Source organism: Macaca nemestrina, chromosome 5, assembly GCF_043159975.1.
Source record: "Macaca nemestrina isolate mMacNem1 chromosome 5, mMacNem.hap1, whole genome shotgun sequence".
Taxonomy (NCBI): Eukaryota; Metazoa; Chordata; class Mammalia; order Primates; family Cercopithecidae; genus Macaca; species Macaca nemestrina.
Genome location: NC_092129.1, coordinates 21,534,868 through 21,554,500, shown reverse-complemented (window position 1 = coordinate 21,554,500; position 19,633 = coordinate 21,534,868). Strand labels below are relative to the sequence as shown.

At 35.7% G+C, this 19,633-nt stretch overlaps 1 protein-coding gene across 1 annotated transcript in view; it reads right to left on the bottom strand.

The window, feature by feature from the left end:
- Positions 1-440: 440 nt before the first annotated feature.
- Positions 441-19,633, bottom strand: part of LOC105465482 (regulatory factor X6) — a 56,078-nt gene continuing 36,885 nt past the window's right edge. Inside the window, exons 8-19 of the mRNA XM_011713930.2 lie at positions 16,854-16,931; positions 16,626-16,739; positions 14,856-14,905; positions 13,656-13,815; positions 12,302-12,446; positions 10,558-10,667; positions 9,493-9,610; positions 7,930-8,052; positions 7,068-7,274; positions 5,207-5,719; positions 3,765-3,977; positions 441-1,265 (exon numbers count right to left, since the gene is read on the bottom strand). Coding sequence (XP_011712232.2) covers positions 1,090-1,265; positions 3,765-3,977; positions 5,207-5,719; positions 7,068-7,274; positions 7,930-8,052; positions 9,493-9,610; positions 10,558-10,667; positions 12,302-12,446; positions 13,656-13,815; positions 14,856-14,905; positions 16,626-16,739; positions 16,854-16,931 — 2,007 coding nt within the window. The 3' untranslated portion in view covers positions 441-1,089. The remainder of the gene's footprint in view (positions 1,266-3,764; positions 3,978-5,206; positions 5,720-7,067; positions 7,275-7,929; positions 8,053-9,492; positions 9,611-10,557; positions 10,668-12,301; positions 12,447-13,655; positions 13,816-14,855; positions 14,906-16,625; positions 16,740-16,853; positions 16,932-19,633) is intronic.

Genomic DNA, 19,633 nt, shown 5'->3' with positions numbered 1-19,633 from the left:
TTAATGGAAGTCTCCTACCACATGCCATGAATGCTACAATAGACCTTTCAGTGAAGCATATGGAAAAGAAAAAGAAACAGAGCTAGAAAGATAGTGTTATCAAATTGGATTAATTTATATGTAATGATTCCTTCACTTCTGAATTAGGCTTTGCATCAAGCTAATCCCTGAACACTCATTTACTTTCAATGTATAAGAAAGTACTTGGTAAAAGACTGCTTCTAAATCTGCAAAGTTTCAAATAGTCTATAATTCACAATTTCTTTATATTTATAGGCAAGGATATGATATGCAAATGTTTTAAAATTATAGTGTTTAACCAAACAACTTTACTCCTTAATCTCATATCCAAAGGAGCTGAGATTAAAGAGTAAATCCCCAGTATTCTTCAGAAACAGTACCAGCCCCAAGAGCACCACACCTTTAAAAATATTTCCATACATTATTTCTTTTATTCCTTTTAATCTTTTTTAAATAAAGAGGGGAAAGCACTTATCATCTCCATTCAGTTACATAGAATCGGAATGCTGCTATGTGACAGAAATCATCACACTAATGCACAGGAATTGAAAGTCAAGCAACTTTGGTATTGGCTGAATTGAATTAAGTCTTGACCCTTGTAAACATTTCCATTGGAGGTAGAACATACACATTTGACTTTTTGTCAAATAAGGGATAGTAAACAATGATTCTGAGATCCCAATAAATTAAAGGTATTGTAAAGGCATTAAATATACTTTTAAAAGAAACCAAAGATAAAAGGGCACACAGATGTTTAATAAATTAGAAAGTGAAATGTAAATCTTCATAGCTGAAATGTTTGCATCTTCAAATCTTCACTGGTTTTATTTGATAATTTTTGAAACTATGATTAATAATGAGCTCACATTTTAAACTCTTAGTGTGCAGGGCAAACTCTACAAGTAACTCCATTCACTATGGAGTTGTCCATAGTACCAGTGACTTAAAAACAATGTCAGCCACTGCATATTCATTTTTCTTTACTCTTATGGAAGTCTGAGTGAATAATGATATTTGCACAGTAGAGATTGTTTTTTAAGTTTTAGCACCCCCTCCCACATTGGTGGTTTAAGTGCCTCCAGCTGCTGTTCCCATGAACACAGTGTTGATAGGTGGTAAACAGGACACCATTTCTCTACTGCTTGTTCCATGGGAGTCCAGGGTTTCTTGAGCTGGATACTGGTTGGAAGTTCCATACATACACTGGGATGAGGAAGAAGGAATTGGGGTTTGCAAACTGGAAGCTGTAAGGGAAAATATAATCAGCAATTGAAAATTGATCGACATTTTCTTTTCTCTGCAAATGCCACTCATTTTAATTCCCTGTATTTATTTTTGCACTTAGCACACATACCTATTCTAAATTTGAGTCTGTATGGTTTACCAGATCTATCATCTTTTCTTCCATTTTTTTCCCACTTGCTAGTCTCCCAGAAATTATTTCCTCTACATATTTCACAAAGAAAACTCAATTTCAACTTAAGTGCTATCACCAAACTACATCCCCCAATCTACCTTCTCTTTCCATCTGCACTTTTGTGGTTGTAGTTCAAACCACCATCTTTTCTCTCCTGTACCAACACAGCAGCCTCCTGACTGGTCCCATGATCTCCACCTTTGTCTCACCCACTCACCCTCCTGAGAGCAGCCAGAATGATATTGCTGAAGAGCAGATCAAACTTTCACTCATTTCAAATGCCACAGTGGCTTCCCATACCCATGGAACATGATCCAAGCATCTTACCCTATGTAGATGCGCCCCTGCTTTTTGTTTTATTTTGCTCTACTCTCTCCTTCATTCAACATGCTTAAGACACACTGGCCTGCTCTCTGCCCGTTGATTGTTTTCAAATTTATTGTGATTTCAGCGGTTCTGTATTCACTGCTTCTTCTGCCTGGAACTCCTCCCTCAGATCTTCACATCTTTGCCTCCTTCTCATCACTCAGCTTTCAATTCAAATGTTTCTGCCTCAGGATTCCTTTCTCAGCTGTCCTACAGAAAGCAGCTCCTCCTTTACTATCTGTCATTTTACCCTATTTAATCAAGTTCAGAGTACTTGGCATTATCTTTTTAATGCATTTGCTCATATATTTATTGCCTTACTGTCCCTCTACTATAATGTAAACTTCTTACAGGCAAGAACTATGGCCTGATCACCACCATATCCTCACATCTAGAATGGAGTCTGGCTCCTAGTAGGTTCTCAATAAAATTCACTAACTGGCTCACTAACTCTGTATTTCCCTCATATATGGTTGCTGCTTTCTTATTGCTGACATGGCATGCTCTCTGTCTAAGAACCAGGCTTTATAACTAAGAAACAGTTGAACTCAATTCTGCTTGCACTACCTATCCACTTATTCTATCCCCTCATTTTACCCTGCGTCACACTTTGCAATCTACTTGTAAGCCAGCTCTGATCAACTAAAGCTTAGACTCCACCCTACTCTTAAACCTATGTTTCGTCAAAGCTTCCACTATCTCTTCAAGTAAACAGAACTAATAGTAACAATAGCAACACAGTACATTTTAGTCTCATGGTGAGAAAACTTCCTGAAGTGGAATTTTCTGCTTCATTAGAGTAACCTAGAAGCAATGACCATTTGCAGATAGCAGGAGATGAGCTGCTAGATTCTGCTCAGGGAGCATGTGTGACAGTGACAGGAAGAGAAGGAGTACTTCCTATTGAATTATTGGAAAGGTACACTGAGTGAGGAGAGATGAAATTGATTCCATTTTCCCTTATGCTCTAGTTGTGTGTCAATGCCCTTTACTTATGCTAGTCTGAAATCAATTTCATTGGAAGATTTTAACCATCTCATATAAATATTAACACTCTGCCTTGATACTTAGTGAATATATATTTGCCCTGTGAAATCTTATTAGTAATTTTAGAAGCTAAATCTATAGTGATGAAATCTATGTTATTACTAATAACATACTAATTATACTAATTATTTATAGACTATACATATATATATATATATATATATATATAGTTTTTATTCCTTTTTTCACTCACTCACTTATTGAGTTTCTACTATGTGGCAGACATTTTGTTAGTTGCTGGTGATGCAACTAGTACCAGTTGCAGAATTTCTTCATAGACAAGGATTAAGAAAGGTAACCTGGTTGGAAGAAGATTCCAGGAGGCTTCATGGCAAGCACACTGTTTTTCTTATTTTTACTCACATGATATGTCAGAGAGCAATAAAAATAGCAACATTTTCTCGAGGTGTTGAATCACATTTTAAATAAGAATGAGAGAATGCTAGTAGCACCCATCACAGGACACCAGTTCTTTTAAATCTTGGAGTTATTTTTGGATACTTATGGAGATCATGAGACCTAAAGATACCTCTTGCCACTACAACTGGGTCCAACACTAATCAAGAGTGAGAAAAAGATATTATTACTGCCCTTTTAAAACTTACAGTTTTAGACTGCATTTGACAGGTCATATTAATTTTTTGCCTCCTTAATAGATACCAGCTATTTTTTTGTAAAACATAACAGATCTAGCAGTAGGTTGCATAATAGAGATATACACAATAAGAAATGAAAACCTGTTACTGTGTAGTCAGATACAAAAAATATAACTTTAGATCCAAAGTAATAATAATAAATCAACCGTGGGAACATGCTTGCTCAATTCACCTCAGCATATCTCCCTCAAGTAATGCTGCATACCTGAGGTCAACGACTTCTTAAAATGTTTCCAAGAACTACTAAAATAATTTACCTAGGACTGGAGTTCGACATGCAGCTGGAGATGATGTGTCTGTGTAAAACGAGCTGGTCTGTTTTCTACCACTGTCATCTAAAATGTTAAGTGGATCGTGGATGTCACTGTAGGGGGGCAGTGAGCGAACACTGCTGATGACAGAAACGTGCTGATTCACCATTGATCCGAGCCTATGAGACTCTGGGTAGTTCATGTTGCTTCCATAGTATCCTGTAACAGAAAATGTTGAGAATTTGCTGTTAACTTACTACAAAGAACTTTCAGAAAGCAAAAAAGTGACAAAGTAATTAGGTGATGTGCTAAAGATATCAAACTGCAAGTATTACATGTGTATCTATCTATATATGCTACAGAACTGGATTTGCGCTTGTATATAGATAAGGTTTACTGTGCTGTTTTTTTGTTTTTAATATGTAAGAATTGTAGCATCATACATAATTTAATATAATAATTATAGCATAATACATAATACATAATAATTGTATTAACTTTAAGACCAGATTACACCTCTGTCAGATTTCCCTTATCTAAATTAACAAGAGCTACCTACTAAGAAAGAAAAAAGCACTATCACCTGTCACAAAAATACTACTTTCATGTATAGATGCATATTTAGGGGAGACAAAGACTGGCCTACACTTAGGAGAAAGACACCAAAGATGTCTACACACAAAGCCTATTTTGGTGACTCAAGGTCACAGGTCTCTCCAGTTCCCTTAACTTCCAATTTTTATTGGCCCGTTTTGGACCCAATCTTTAAAATCTGCTTTTAGTTATCTGGAAGAAATATTATCCACTAAAAATGTTTTCAAAAGACAGAACCTTCCTCCTTGGGGCTGTTAAGGTAGATCTCAAACATATGATATTACCTATCTTTTTTTTTTCTTTTTTTTTTTGTAACATGTGTGGTATTTAGGAGGACAACTTCAGGCCAGGGGTGGTGGCTCACACCTTTGGGAGGCACCTCAGCATTTTGGGAAGCCAAGGAGAGAGGACTGCTTAAAGTTGGTAGTTTGAGATCAGCCTGGGCAAACATAGCAAGACTTCAACTTCAGAAAAAATTTAAAATTTAGACAGGGATGGTGATGCATGCCTGTAATCCCAGCTACTTGGGAAGCTGAGATAGGAGGATTGCTTGAGCTCAGGGGTTTGAGGCTGCAGTGAATCATGATCCTGCCAATGCACTCCAGCCTGGGCTACAGCGCAAGACCCTGTCTCAAAAAAAAAAAAAAAGAAGGAAGAAGGGCAACTTTAGGAAAGCCATAAAAATTAGGAAATATATGTGTATGTGACAGAAATCAGCTCCAAATGTCTAAGTTCCATGATCTTTGGAAGCCTTAAGTGAAAGGACATGCTGGTCAGCAGAGGTGGAACGCAATGTCTGATTCTGCCTCATTGCCATCTCAAAAACCAAGAAAAATTCTTTTACATATCAATACCATTTGGTGAATTAGGAGGCAGTGTTGCTCCTTGGCAGCTGGCAGCTCCTGTGTTGCTCAAGAAATTGAAGCTTCCTGTGTTTAAAAACTGCATATTGTGTGAATCCTGGGCTTGCAGGGATGGGCCATAGCTGGATGGTGGCCGGGAGTTATATGGAGACCCCGCACAGCTACCACTGAAGAAGTCTCTTGAAAGCTGCTGTTCAGTCCAAGCCATGCATCGACCATGCTCGGTGTGATGAGGATAGAGTCCTGATGTGGGGTGGGGCTGTGCCCTAAACACAGTCTGGTAGTTAGAGCTGGTGCTGTAAAAGTCATGGTTGGCTTGAGGGAGAGTAGGATAAATGGGCTCTGGGTATGTGGAGCAGTGTGATGGAGCTGACAGTATTGGGCCCACACTTGGGGGTCTCCCTGCCATTGGTCCTTGGTTAATGACACTTCCTCGGCTTGCCATGGCTGGAGAAATGGGTGGTGTCATCATATGACCAGCATTCTGTGAAAGCTCCATTTGACCTGCAAAAAATTACCAGAACATTCCTTTAGTGTCATATTAAAGTAGATGAGCTCACATCTTTAAAAAATATTCAAAAGATTTATTAATGTATTGTTTTCCAACTTGCTTCATTCCTTCCCTCCAAAAATAACTAAACTGAAAAGCACCAAAAATCCAGAATTTAAAAAATATAATCACAACACATGTATGTGTCACAACAGCGGAGACGGATTTGGTGACTATAGAGGAAAGTCTGGGATGGGCTTCGTGGTCTCTCCACAGGTAGCATGGGGAGGGCATGGGTGTCTGCTGCTCATATTTCCCCATAATTAAAAAATAAGCTGATTATTAAACTGTTTGACTTTTAGGGTAAAAAGAAAAAGTCTCTAATGTCAAAATGGCCATGGCTTCAAAGCAGTCAATTCAAAATGTCATGCAAACACTTCTGATAAGTAATGTGATTTATGAATGCGACCAACTCTCTGGGCCTCCGATGTTCCACTGGTAGAACTGGACCCCTGAATTATAAGGCTTTTCTAGGTTTAAAATTCTGTATATCAAAAGAAGTAATGTATAAAAAAGATTTCAAAAAAGACACAAGGCAATAAGCAGATTTAAAATACTGCCGAGTAGCTAGATCAAGCCACCAAATATTCATTTTGACACAAAAAGAACCTTAGATCAAAAGGGAGAATTATTGTAACAATTAACCTAAAATAGCAGAATCCAGTTTTTTTTTTCTTTGATACGGAGTTTCACTCTTGTCGCCCAGGCTGGAGTGCAGTGGCCTGATCTCAGCTCACTGCAAGCTCCTACTCCCGGGTTCAAGAGAGATTACATGCGCCTGCCACCACGCCCGGCTAATTTTTTGTATGTTTAGTAGAGATGGGGTTTCGCCATTTTGGGCAGGCTGGTCTCGAACTCCTGACCTCAGGTGATCCGTTCGCCTCGTTCTCCCAAAATGCTGGGATTACAGGCATGAGCCACTGCACCGAGGCCGAATCTACTTTTTAGGGAAGGAGAAATAAAGTCTTCTCAAAATCCAAAAATAAGCAACCCATTTTTTTATCTTCAAAGCATCTTAAGAATTTTATGTATACCTCATCTAATTATTTCTTCCACTAAATTAATTATTCATACTTCTAATATAATTTATGAAGTGTGTTAAAACATGAAACCTGTGTTAATAACAGTATTATTACCATTGCTGAAAATCACAAAAATATTATAAATCTTTATTAAAACTCAGTTAAGATCATCCTTTTTTATTGTTGGAATTCCTGGAGTAGAGGTTACGAGTTTTAAGAAAAACGAAGGAACAGGCTTCTCTGAGATGCGCTGGAACCTAAGCAGTTCTCTTTAGCGTACCTGTGAGCGGCATGTTGTCTGTATTCCCAGCAGGGAACGGGTGCAGAGCAGGGCCTAGGCCTCCAGATTGACTGGATGGCAGAGGGAGATAGGTTGTCTCCACATGGCTTTCATTCTTCACAGAGTCGCTGGAAACCATGCTCCCTTTATTACGGTTGGCCAGAAAGCATGAACTCGGAGAAGCAGTGAAAGCAGCTTTACTCGCATCTGTAAAGAGTTTTTAAAATGGGAAATTTGAGATTTTTTCTCATATTCCTAGTAGATACACCCAAGTAAAAGAAAATGAAAATGTTTCATTGTTGAATATTGAATCTGGAAACTACTAAGCAATGTTTCCCATGGGAAGTGAGGCTGGCAGACCTTTGCTCTTGGCAGTGATGCTAGGGTTTTTTTAGCTGCATATTTGTGGATGTGGATGTAGATGAGGAGCACTAAATAATCCACTTTGGAGTGAAGTCTTCAAAATGCAAGTTGCCCCATCCCAAACAGATGTGTTTCCTTCCTTCTCTAAACTCCTATAGAACCTATTTTTACACCACTTACCTATGTAGTATACCATATGTGTCTTGAATTACAGTTATTTTTTGTATTATAGTCACTTCTCCAACTTCACCTTAATTCCCAGAAATTAAGATCACCAATTTTGTATACTTCAGAGTTTCCAGTAAAGTACTTTTGACTACTGTACATATCAATGAATGAAAGAAAAATAGTGCTCCAATAGTGTGACTATATGGTGAGAATTAGTTTGGAGAAAAACTCTGAGATTATGATAAACCCACTTAATATTTGCACTTACAAATTCTTGAACTTCAGATTTAAACAAAGAAATATGCAAAACAAAACAGTTATTTTAAGTTACCTGAATTCTTCATATACTTGTCCAATAAATTCTGTAACTCCTGCTCTTTGTCATTATTAAACTGGGTCTCCATGGCCAGGAGAATGTATTCATCAAGAAGCATTCGAATCAAATGAAAAGAACCTTGTTTATGGATGGAGAATGAAGAGAGGACAGTGTGAAATGTGAAAAGGGGAGAGAAAGAGAAGGAAAGGGAAAGAGAAGTCAGTTATCTTTGTGACCATCTCGCAACACTTTACAAGGAGCAACTGAAATAAACAAATACTTGTTGGACTTTAAATGACCTGCTAAGACCAACATGCTTAACTTGGATCTCTGATCTTTCTGTGTATTGCCTGCCCTGCTCTCTGTGTGTACTGTCCTGCCAGCTCTTTGGCCACTAATTACATCAAAGGAAAATACGGATGAAAGTGAGACATGCTTTATGCTTTAAGAGGGCACACATTGGAGTGTGATAAGCTTTAACTTGGGGAGAATGACTCTACTCTGCTCTATTTCTGTTTACTTTGTACTAAATAATTAGACAATGGCGAACATGGTCTGAAAAAAGGCAAGTAAAGAGTTATCTTTCTAGCCTGAAACAAAATATTCTTAGATTTGGCAAAAACTAAAAGAGTAAATTTCAAGTGAAATATGTTCTGGAAAACTAAAACTTCTTTTAACTATTCAATAGATTTTCCAACAAAAGTATTTTTCGTAGTAAGACCAGACTTCAATGCTGTATATTTTATAAAACTTTAAATATGGGAAGTCTATTTCAAATAATAGACAATGCATTTTGTTTATTCTTCAATACAAATTCACTGATTTTATTTAATTCTACAGAACATTAAATACAAACAATTTAGTTAATTGTAACCTCTTTCATAATGTGAAGATTTCCTGAAATGCAGCTACCAAATGCAGAGTTCCTACCCATGAGTTTAACATTATAACTATAAAACAGGAGTCTCAGGAATTTTAAGGGAAAAGAAGGTATTCAATTTTATAAAAAGCTAACTTAACCCTCTGTGTCTCCCAAGTCATATAGAACAGGAAAGATGGGTCAGAGACATGAGAGTGTGTCTTCTAAGCTGTTTATTGATTCCTGGAGTGCAGCTATATGGGTGCTCAGAAAAGATGCAGAAATTTGCCATATTGCAATGAATAATAATTTTGTAAAATAATGTCTTAATTATCGTTTAACAAAGAAAATTTATCCAAGCACTGATGGAATGTAATGATAATAGCTGCTATGCATTAAGCATTTCCTGAGTGCTAGGCAATTTGTTTTTATATACATCATCTCACCAAAGTACCTACATAACCCTTTGCAGAGAATAGTCTTCCCCTTCTTCAGTGAGCAGATTGGCCCACAGCCAGAGAGGATCATTGTTAGGATTTAATCCTGCTTATGGTCTGACTCCAAAACCCAGGTTCATAACTACCATTTTCTCATAGCTCCATATTTAGATACAGTTTAAGAAGTGACAATGTAACATGTTTAAAAATTGACAGGAGATGTGACTGGGGAACAAATGATATAATTCATGTAAGAACAGTTTTATAATGCACATATGTTACCAAAACTGGATGCATTGTTCAAGGTGAGATTATGCATTACTCGAGCACCAAAAAAACTCCACTTTAACAGAAAGTCTTGAGCTCTCTTCTTTAATGACCTTCCATTTTGTTTGCTGGTCTAAAAGTAAAGGAACAAAATGAAACTATAAAATCTGTCCTCTCAGTACTACATTAATCCTATGTTAGATCAAGAGGTAAATATACTGTCTAACAAATGGACAGATGGCATGGCATTTATTTCATCAAATAAAACTATCTGTCCTGGGAATTTAATGTTAGCCTGTCTTTGCTGATGTTCTAAGGGTAATAAGTCTGTATTCAATATGGCTCTGTTTCCTAACAGAATTAGACAGCAAAATGAAATAATTTTCAAAATATTCTTATTTTTAATTTTTCTTTGACAGAGCTTTAAAAAGAACAGAAAGTGAGGTGTGAAGGAAGGGCTATATATTTTTGTGAATGATTGGCTTCTTTGGTACTGAATGGTAAGCTATTTTCCTTCCAGAAGGAAAAAAGTCTCCGAACTATAACTACTTTCCTTGATATGGAATAGCTAACACCAACTAGTGATGGATATATTTGTTCTTATTGCTTGTTTCATGATGGATGACTAGGTTAACTGAAGAAAATTAAGAAACCACAGAGAAAACACAAAATACTGAGCTTTTGGAATTCAGAAATGCAAATGCTTAGAACCATGTTTTCCATCAGCATTTATGAAATCTTGCTTTTTAGAAACGGGCCAGATCATTCCAGTTTCTAGGTTTATCTTTCTCTACTGATGTTATCAGCTGTAATGTTATTGACTGATAGGGAAGGCAGAGCATCTTGTAGTCTTTGGGCGAGAAAGGAGAGATATACTGAAATCCATGCCCAGTGCTCTCAAATCTTGACATACTCCTAATCTCAATATTTGGCCTGCCTTATTCGTAGAGCATCAAAAGCTTTTCAAAGCCTTCACACACACCGCCTTCCACCCCTCTCCCCCCAATCAAAAAATTATAGCCAGTTTAGCATTTACTCTTAACAAGAAACTTATTTTCTGAATCTGTCATTAAAAAGTACCTTAATAACTCTCTGCTCTACCACAGTATCCAACCATTCAATAAAAGCCTCCACGGTGGCATTCTTCTTAAGGAGATCCTTCAGTTCTTGGAACACAGTGATAGAGTCATCTACCCAGGAAAAAAAAAAAAAAAAAAGAAAGAAAAGAAAACAGAATATTGCACTCTACTTGGAATCCAAGAGAAAACCTAAAACTAGGAATCATCAATACTTTGATAGCATGAAAGGGAAAGACAGATAAATGGTGAAAAGAATTAATATCATATATTGAAAACAGTAACAAAAAAATCCTTAGTACTGTACTCTTCAATGGTGTGTGTGTGTGTGTGTGTGTGTGTGTGTGTGTGAGAGAGAGAGAGAGAGAGAGAGAGAGAGAGAGAGGATCTTGCTTTGTTGCCCAGGCTGGAGTGCAATGACATGATCATGGCTTACTGCAGCCTCAGACTCCTGGGCTCAAGTGATCCTCCTGCCTCAGCCTCCCAAGCAGCTTGGACTCCAAGCATGCACCAACAAGCCTGGCTAAATTAAAAAAAAAAAAAAAATGTAGAGAAAGTTCTTGCTATGTTGCCCAGGCTGGTCTTGAACTCTTGGGATCAAACAATCTTCCCACCTCAGCCTCTAGAAGTGTGCCCAAAATTTTAATAAGTGTATATATCTTGGTATATATTGAAATATAGATTTCAATATTATATATATGTGTATGCATATACTAGGGAAGATTAAGTTGGTTATGTAGTTAAATATTCATTTTGAGTCTAATGTTTTCATTAAATGGAACAGATTAGTTAAAAGCTTATGAATGAATCTAAGCTTGGTGATTTCCTGCTTTCCAAAATATCCTTTATCTTTAGTAAAAGTTCAGTTCTTCACTGCAGAACTGAGCCATTTACCCAAATAACGTTTTATCATGTAATATTTAAAAGGACAGTTTAAGACTATCCTTCTATTAAAGGGTTTAAGGTTTACTGAATCTCAAAAGGTAATACTATTTTACGTTAGGAAATAAAAATTGTAGTTGACATTGGGCCCCAGAGAGCAGTCCATAGTTTGTGCACCAGTGTATGGGAGGCTGCAGGCTTTGTCTTTTCAAAGACAGTGGGAGGAAAAAATAGTGGCTGTTATCCCTTGGAATTCAAGACTAGTTGTCTAGCCACACATATTGGCTTGGTAGTCTCTGTCAGATGGTCTAAACCTGAGTAGAGAGTCTGCTTTGAAAAGCAGTATTGTGCTGAGATACCATTTTGATATGTATCATACAACACAGGATGACAAGACTATAAAACACATGCAAATTTGTACACATGTAATGTAAAACTGAAAGAAAACTTACAAAACTCAAAACCATTTTGATTATTTTCAGATTATTTCCATTTCATTTATTTCTAGGTAATGAGACTATAGATGACTTTTATTTTCCTCAATATTTTCTGTATTTTCACAGTAATTATAACTATTTTTTATTAGAAGATAATTTTTTAAATTAAAAATATTTTTATAAACCAGGTTTTTTTTAAAAAATCAGATGTGATTTTTCAGCCCAGAACACCTTTGACGATGTGGGGAAACATGTTTGGTTGTCTCAGCTTGGGGGAGGCTGCTACTGTCATCTAATGGGTAGAGGTCAGGGATGCTGCTAAACATCCTACAACACACTGGACAGGCTCCTCCAACAGAGTTACCCAGCTCAAGATGTCAATTTCCTGAGCTTGGGAAACCTTGTTCTAAACAAAGAGAACGGACTTACGTTCAGTGTAGATACCAGATTCAGTGTCTGTGCTGCCTGAAATGGTAAGAAGGGCTTGAGAGGCAATGCTGTTCAAATCAACCCTTTCAATATCAGATACCATAGAATTAACGACATGCTGGTCAAAGAGAGCTGGTCTGGCAATCTGCATAGAGAAAGTAAAGAAGACACTACACTATTATCATTTCTAATGTATCTAGAAGAAATTTTTAGCTATCAGAAAAATAGTTCCTTGAGATAAAAGTATCATAAATAACTTTTTTCTTGTTTTAAAGATAAAAACAGCAGCTGAGACTCATGATCATCTCTGTTAAAAGTTTGAAAATTATTTTTAACTTAGAAAATATAAATGGATTTTCTTTGTCCATGATCATAAAATAAGAATTTTTAAATGTTACATTTCCTATCTGAAATTATCTCAAGCTTGTCTTTTAAAATTTAGAAGGCAAGAAATCTTCATAAAGCAAATAATCATTTTGGGGAAAGAGAAGTCAATTTTAACACTATATAATGTGTAATTCTTAATTTATGAATGAATTTTGTTCTCCCTACTTAAAAGAGCTACGATTAGTCGGCAGTTTAAAATGTGTTAAGTTTGTGGTTTCACAATATTAAGTATCACATAGGCTAATTTCTCACAACCTTGTTTGTAGCAATTAGATTCACATGGCAAATAAATGTTAAATTGCATTCAAGTTTTTTAAATTTCAAATCACAGAAAGGTTGCAAAGGTAGTGCAGAGTATTTCCATATACTCTCCATCCAGCTTCTTATCACCTTCTGTAACTATTGTATATTACCCAAATCAGGAAATTAACAATGGTACAATACTATTAACTACAGACGTAATTCAAATTTCACCAGCTTTCCCACTAATGTGCTTTTTTTATCATAGCATTCATTTTTGGGTCTCATGTTGCATTTAGTTGTTGTCTACTTAGCTCCCTTCAATCTGTGAAAGTTCCTCAATCTGTCCTTATCAGAAGATTCTTTTTTTTTTTTTTTTTTTTTTTGAGACGCAGTCTCACTCTGTCGCCCAGGCTGGAGTGCAGTGGCTGGATCTCAGCTCACTGCAAGCTCCGCCTCCCGGGTTTACGCCATTCTCCTGCCTCAGCCTCCCGAGTAGCTGGGACTACAGGCGCCCGCCACCTCGCCTGGCTAGTTTTTTCTGTGTTTTTTAGTAGAGACGGGGTTTCACCGTGTTAGCCACGATGGTCTCGATCTCCTGACCTCGTGATCCGCCCGTCTCGGCCTCCCAAAGTGCTGGGATTACAGGCTTGAGCCACCGCGCCCGGCCAGAAGATTCATTTTTTATATGGTAATTCAAATGCTCTCAGCTTAGCAATCAACATACCTGAGCAAGATGTAAGAAAGATGTTTGTCGTTTCAGAGAAGAAACAAATCTTCGCACAATAGGTATTTTCTTATCAGTTAGGGCTTCTGGCAAGTTTTCCAAGGATGAAACAACCCACTGTTCCCAATTTTTAGCAAAATTTCTTATGTCTGCTAATAAGCTACAAAGAAGGCTATGTGTTAAATGCTTCATTGTTAAAAAATGCATTAAACAGTTATATTTTAATTGAGGTATATTATTATTCTATGATTTCATGAGCAGTACTTTTGAAGTCAGACAGCCTAGGTCTGCCATTTATCATCTTTTCTATGATATATTTTTTAAATGTTTGTGGATGCATAGTAGGTGTATATATTTATGGGGTACATGAGATGTTTTGTTATCATCTTGGTCAAAACACTCAAGCTCTTCAAACTCCACTTCAAGTACCCAATTCAGAGTACAGAATAGATATTTAAAGACTACAATTGATAATTAAAAGACATTATTGGTCAGGCTAATACCAACTATCATATAGATGAAATAATCTAGAGGAAAAGGTAAATAAAAAGTAAAATTTGTTTTATCAAGCAACATCTATTTTTGGAGCACCAACTATGTCCAGTCCTATATGAATTTGTACCCCCAAAGTACTAAAATAAATTTTATCATTTCATTAGATTTTGTTTTCAGAGAAAAAGTTGGGGTTTTTTTCAGAATTCTATTGTTCTTATATTGAAAAGTTTTTTGAAAAATCTTCTGGTATTGTTTCAATAAACTATTTGAGATTTTATTCCTTTGTTAAAAGAAGGCAGTGATTTCATCATGCCACTTTCTGCTTTTGTAATTAAGACAAAAGTTAATAATAAAATATAATAATTTATCCTATAGTTTTTATTCTTGTGGTTATTTTCCATTAATTATCTTTTTTATCATACTTCAGCTAGTTTCCATTGAAAAATTTCTCGAAGGTCAACAGTGCTTAAATCTATTTTTCACTTTAGCCACTCTCAAATTAAAGGGATTGAAGGATTGTTTCACCCATTTTGTTTATTGAGGCCCAACTATAAGACACATCGCTTCCAGCAAATACAAAGGGACACAAGTAGAAAATAGTCTTCTTGATAAATGAATAAATTACTACCTAATGTTTTCTTCTAATATAATGTATAAAGTTAAATCCTATACTAGGAATGCTCATGTTTTATTAACTGAACATACCTTTCAGGCATTTCTTGCATTGTTGCAGGAATTAGTACATCTGTAAGAACCTTAATCATAGCAAAAGAGGTTAATACAAATCTTCACGTAGTATTTCTATAGAAAGACATATTATTGGCCAACTACTTTTTATTCCTAGCTTCCTAGAGAATAACATGTTAACTCCTTTCTGAAAGTTATAATTTTATCTCTAACATGAATGTATGTATGAGTTGTGTGTGAGCATGTATGACAATAAAAACAAGAGATAGCACTGTATACGTATATGCTCAGTATGTTAATTACCAATGGATTGGTCCGTGGTAATCATATACTGTTTTATGATGAAAAGCTGACCACTTTCTAGAGGTGGGAGGAAGATTTTTTAGAAACTCATCTTACATCGTTCTACTTACAGAGCTCACTGTGCCTGCCTGGGTCCATCATGAGGGGGAGAAACTGGGTTCATTTAAAGATATTTAAAGTCAGGATTTTTATACCAGACTAAAAAAATAGATCATTTAAAGGGAAAAATATGTTTTAAAAGTATTTCCTGGACAAACTGAATGACAGTCCAAAAAGCTTTGCTCTGATGGAAATGCGTGTGGACGAGCCCCAGGTCTTTTCTTACACTCACTCATGGAGCTGCCTCCTCTCTCCTTTTGGGAGCCTTTTCAAGTGTTAAGTATTACAAACAATTAATGCAAATTAAACTGTTTTTCTCTAAAGAATGGCATTCATATTCAATCCAGAAAAAAAAAAAAGACAATCTTTACTCTTCTTTGAAATTTTTTCAACTTTAACTTGAACTAAAGGCAGAAAATATATTGTACTTTATTCCTCCTTTCTCCTATGATGAGTAAGTACTGGATAGAGGACAAAAATATGAGCTGTCTTATGCAAGCTGTCTCATTAGTTCTTGGTCTGCATAGGGGCTTCTGGACTTATCTATAAATAGCTTATCTATAAATAGCTTTTGTTTTACTTTTCTGCAAAGCTGAGAATCTGATAGTGGCAACTAACTTAGAAGGATTTTATTTCCTAAACATTAACAGCGTCCAGCTTGGGTTTTCTTGCCAACTCAGATTATTTTTTAAAAGGAAAGCTTTTGTTTTTCCTTATGATAAGTTAGCAGGCAAATGTAGGCAAACTCACTTTAAAGTACCCACAATGCAATATAGTTTTCTCCGTCAGCTTAGAGCCTGTAGCCACCAGGGAAGAGACTGTCAGGAATTAGCTTCTTTCCATCTCCCATTAAATGTTTGGCTAGAAGGACAATCAGTTTGTCCTTATTTAGGATGTCTTCGAGATCCTTCTGTAGACACTTAGGAACTCTGATTTGGTTTGAGAAGAGAATTAGACATCAGTGCATTAAAGTTAGAGGTTTTTGAGATTTTCAAGTTATTAATCTCATGAGGGTGCCTAATTCTGCTTTCTGCCAAAACACTGGCATTGTGAAAAAAAATCCATTGTGTTATTTTAATCTGAAAACACCTAGAGAGTTAATAAAATTCAACTAATTTTTCACATATTAGTAAGTGTGCCACATATAGATTCATTATTAGCTGTAAAAACAAATTGAGTTTGTTTTACTTAATGTAAACTTCAATTAAAACACATACACTATTAAATGTGCACTATTAAATTGCTTGCTTTCTCATCAGAAAAAAAAATGATAGTGTATCTCCAGCCATAAATAATACATTTACTGAAAATATATTGCAAGAATTTAGATAGAATGCTATGTAAAGAAATAAATGGCTCATGTTTAAGACATATCAGAGTGCTTACCTTATAAAGAATTGAGTCACAAACACAGAAAATGTCAATGATAACAGGATTTTCAAGTAAGGGAAGAAGATGGTCAGGCATTCCTTGCCAAAAGTGTAATAAAAAATGCTGGATCTAGTTGCAGAGTAAAAAGTATGTTAAGACTTTTTTCTTTAACATGAACTCATTAAGAACAGAACATGAAAGTATATATAATAGGGTCAATAAAGCATTCTTTGTCATTCTTACCTCTTCAAAGTTTCCATTAATTGCATTGTCCAGGATACACTGGCAGTGAGTTTTGTACATCATTATGAGCGTATCAACCTATTTCAAGGAAGAAAAAGCTTAACCAAAGCATCCTTTTAACACTGCCTTTACTTGTTAATTTGTTCAACACACATTTTTTAAAAGATTCTATTATGTACCAAGCAGTATGCTCAATGTTGAGGACTCAAAAATTAAGGCAAAATTCTTATTTCAAGGATCTTAGTGCCTTGTGAAGGGAGAAAAGCAAACAAATGGACAACTACAGTATAGTATGAAAAAGGTAATTTTTCAGAGTACTATGGACCAAAGTAACATCCTAGTTTTATGCCTACTAAAATATTAAATTTTAAAATTTAATTTTTAATTTAAATTTAAATTTTTTAAAATTAATTTTTGGGTAAATAAACATAAAGTAGTAAACAAACATAAAGTAGTAAAACTAGTAACAAAGATTTGGGTAAATAAACATAAAGTAGTAAAATACATCAAATCTTCACACAGTTTTATGAAGTGGATGCTTGCAGCAGTATGGCATAACGGTTTCAAATTTTGGCTCTGGAGTCAGCTCAACTTGGGTGCCCACCTTCACTGCACTACTTACCAGGTATGACTGCAAAAGTGGTTTTGTCTCTGAGCCCCCAAGCTTTTTAAGTAGGTAATAATAACATATTACTTACATGGTATTAAGAAAATCAAATAAAATAAGATGTGATACATATGGAACAGTGCCTGGCACCCAGTAAGACCTTACTAAACATTATCTGGAATTAGTAATAATACCAAATGACGCATTTTCAAAAAAAAGTTTCAAACATTGAATGTCTATTATGAAAAGTCTCTATTTTCAAGTTACCATGGATATTTGCATGGCATCGTTTAAAAAGTTTTAAATATATTCTAAAATTTGCAATAGGCTAAAACTAGATAATATTCTGGCAACTTAATAACATTCAAACTAAAACTTTTATTTTACATGTTAGAAATTTCCCTACCTGTTGCCAGTTATGAACTCTATGTGAAAAAAAGCAATGTTTAGAGGTTGAATGTGTGAGCTTTGCCTTCAGATTACCTGGATTTCAATCTCAGCTCTAATTTGCCACTTACTAGTTATTACTAGTTACGTAACATTAGGCACACTACTTGATATTTATGTGCTTTAATTTCCTCATATCTAAAATTGACATGATAATAACCGTAGCTATAAAATAGGGTTGCTAGGAAGACTAAATGAATTAACAAATATAAAGTGTTTGGAATAATCCATAGTACATATTAAGAAACTGATGGATGTCAGCTATTTTGATTCCAATAGCATCTAGAGTAGTGGTGGTGATGGAGGTGTCCTATCCTAACCCTTTGCATTTCCCTTTATTCCCACAACCCAATACACATATCTCTGTGGTTTAGCTCAGAGCAGTATAACCATGACATGAACATTATTGATCCATTTGAAGGAGCTGTGCTGATTATAGAATACCTCTAGCAGGATATGTCACCATCAATGCAAGTGAGACTTGCTCTATATTTCAGGCAATGCTATTATATTTTCAGATTATTCCAAGTCATATGTTTAAAATGAGGATGAGTAAGACATGAAAGATGGAAGGGAAATCATAACTGTTGTCAAAAATTAACCCTTTCTGTATATATCCAAAAAAAGGAAATGAATATATCAAAGAGAGATATCCGCTCTCCCATGTTTATGGCAGCACTATTCACAATAGCCAACATATGGAATCAACCTAAGTGCTCATCAATGGATGAATGGATAAAGAAAATGTGGTATATACACAAGGGAATATAATTCATCCATAAAAAAATAAAACCCTGTCATTTGCAGCAACATGGATAGAACTGGAGGGCATTATGTTAAGTAAAATAAGCCAAGCAGAGAAAGACAAATGTCACATGCTCTCACTCATATGTGGGACCTAAACAAGTGGATCTCATGAAGGTAGAGAGTAGACTGGTGGTTACCAGAGGTCGGAAAGAGGATGGGGAGAGGAAAATAATGAGAAGTTGATTAATGGGTACAAATACACAGTTTGATAGAAGAAATAAGATCTGGTGTTTGACAGATCTGTAGGGTGATTATAGCTTATAATAATCTGTTGTATATTCAAAGTAGCTAGAAGAGAACAAATGTTTCTAGCACAAAGAGAAGATAAATATTTAAGGTGATCAATAACCCAAAGTACACTGATTTATCCATATAAATTATATGAGCATATTAAATTATCACATGTGCCCCCAAAATATGTACATCTATTCTGTATCAATAAATTCTTTTAAAATTAATCATTTGAGCCCTGAAACCTATTAAAGTACAAGTAAGCCTTTATCTTCACAAGTATTTCTATTTGTTATAAAATTTATTGCTTTATATACAAATCATCAAAATTTTTAAAACTTACTGTTAGTATAATACTTAATTTGTTTATTTAATACTTACATAGTCTTAGGGCAATAAATTTTAATTCCAGTGTACTTTGCATCCTTTGTAAACATAATCTTAGTCAATTTTCTGAGAATAGACATTGTATTAGAGTGAGCAGGAGCAGAGGCAAGGCTTAGCTCCACTAAAGACAGTGAGCACATGGTGGGGGAGACAACTGCCTCGAGAGACACTATGAGCAGCAGGCCCCCGGCTTCAGTCAGTACCCTCACTGGGGTCAGCTTTTCACTGGGCAGTCTCCATTCTTTCGGCCTTAAAGAAGCAGGTGCTGGCTTGGCGCGGTGGCTCACGCCTGTAATCTCAA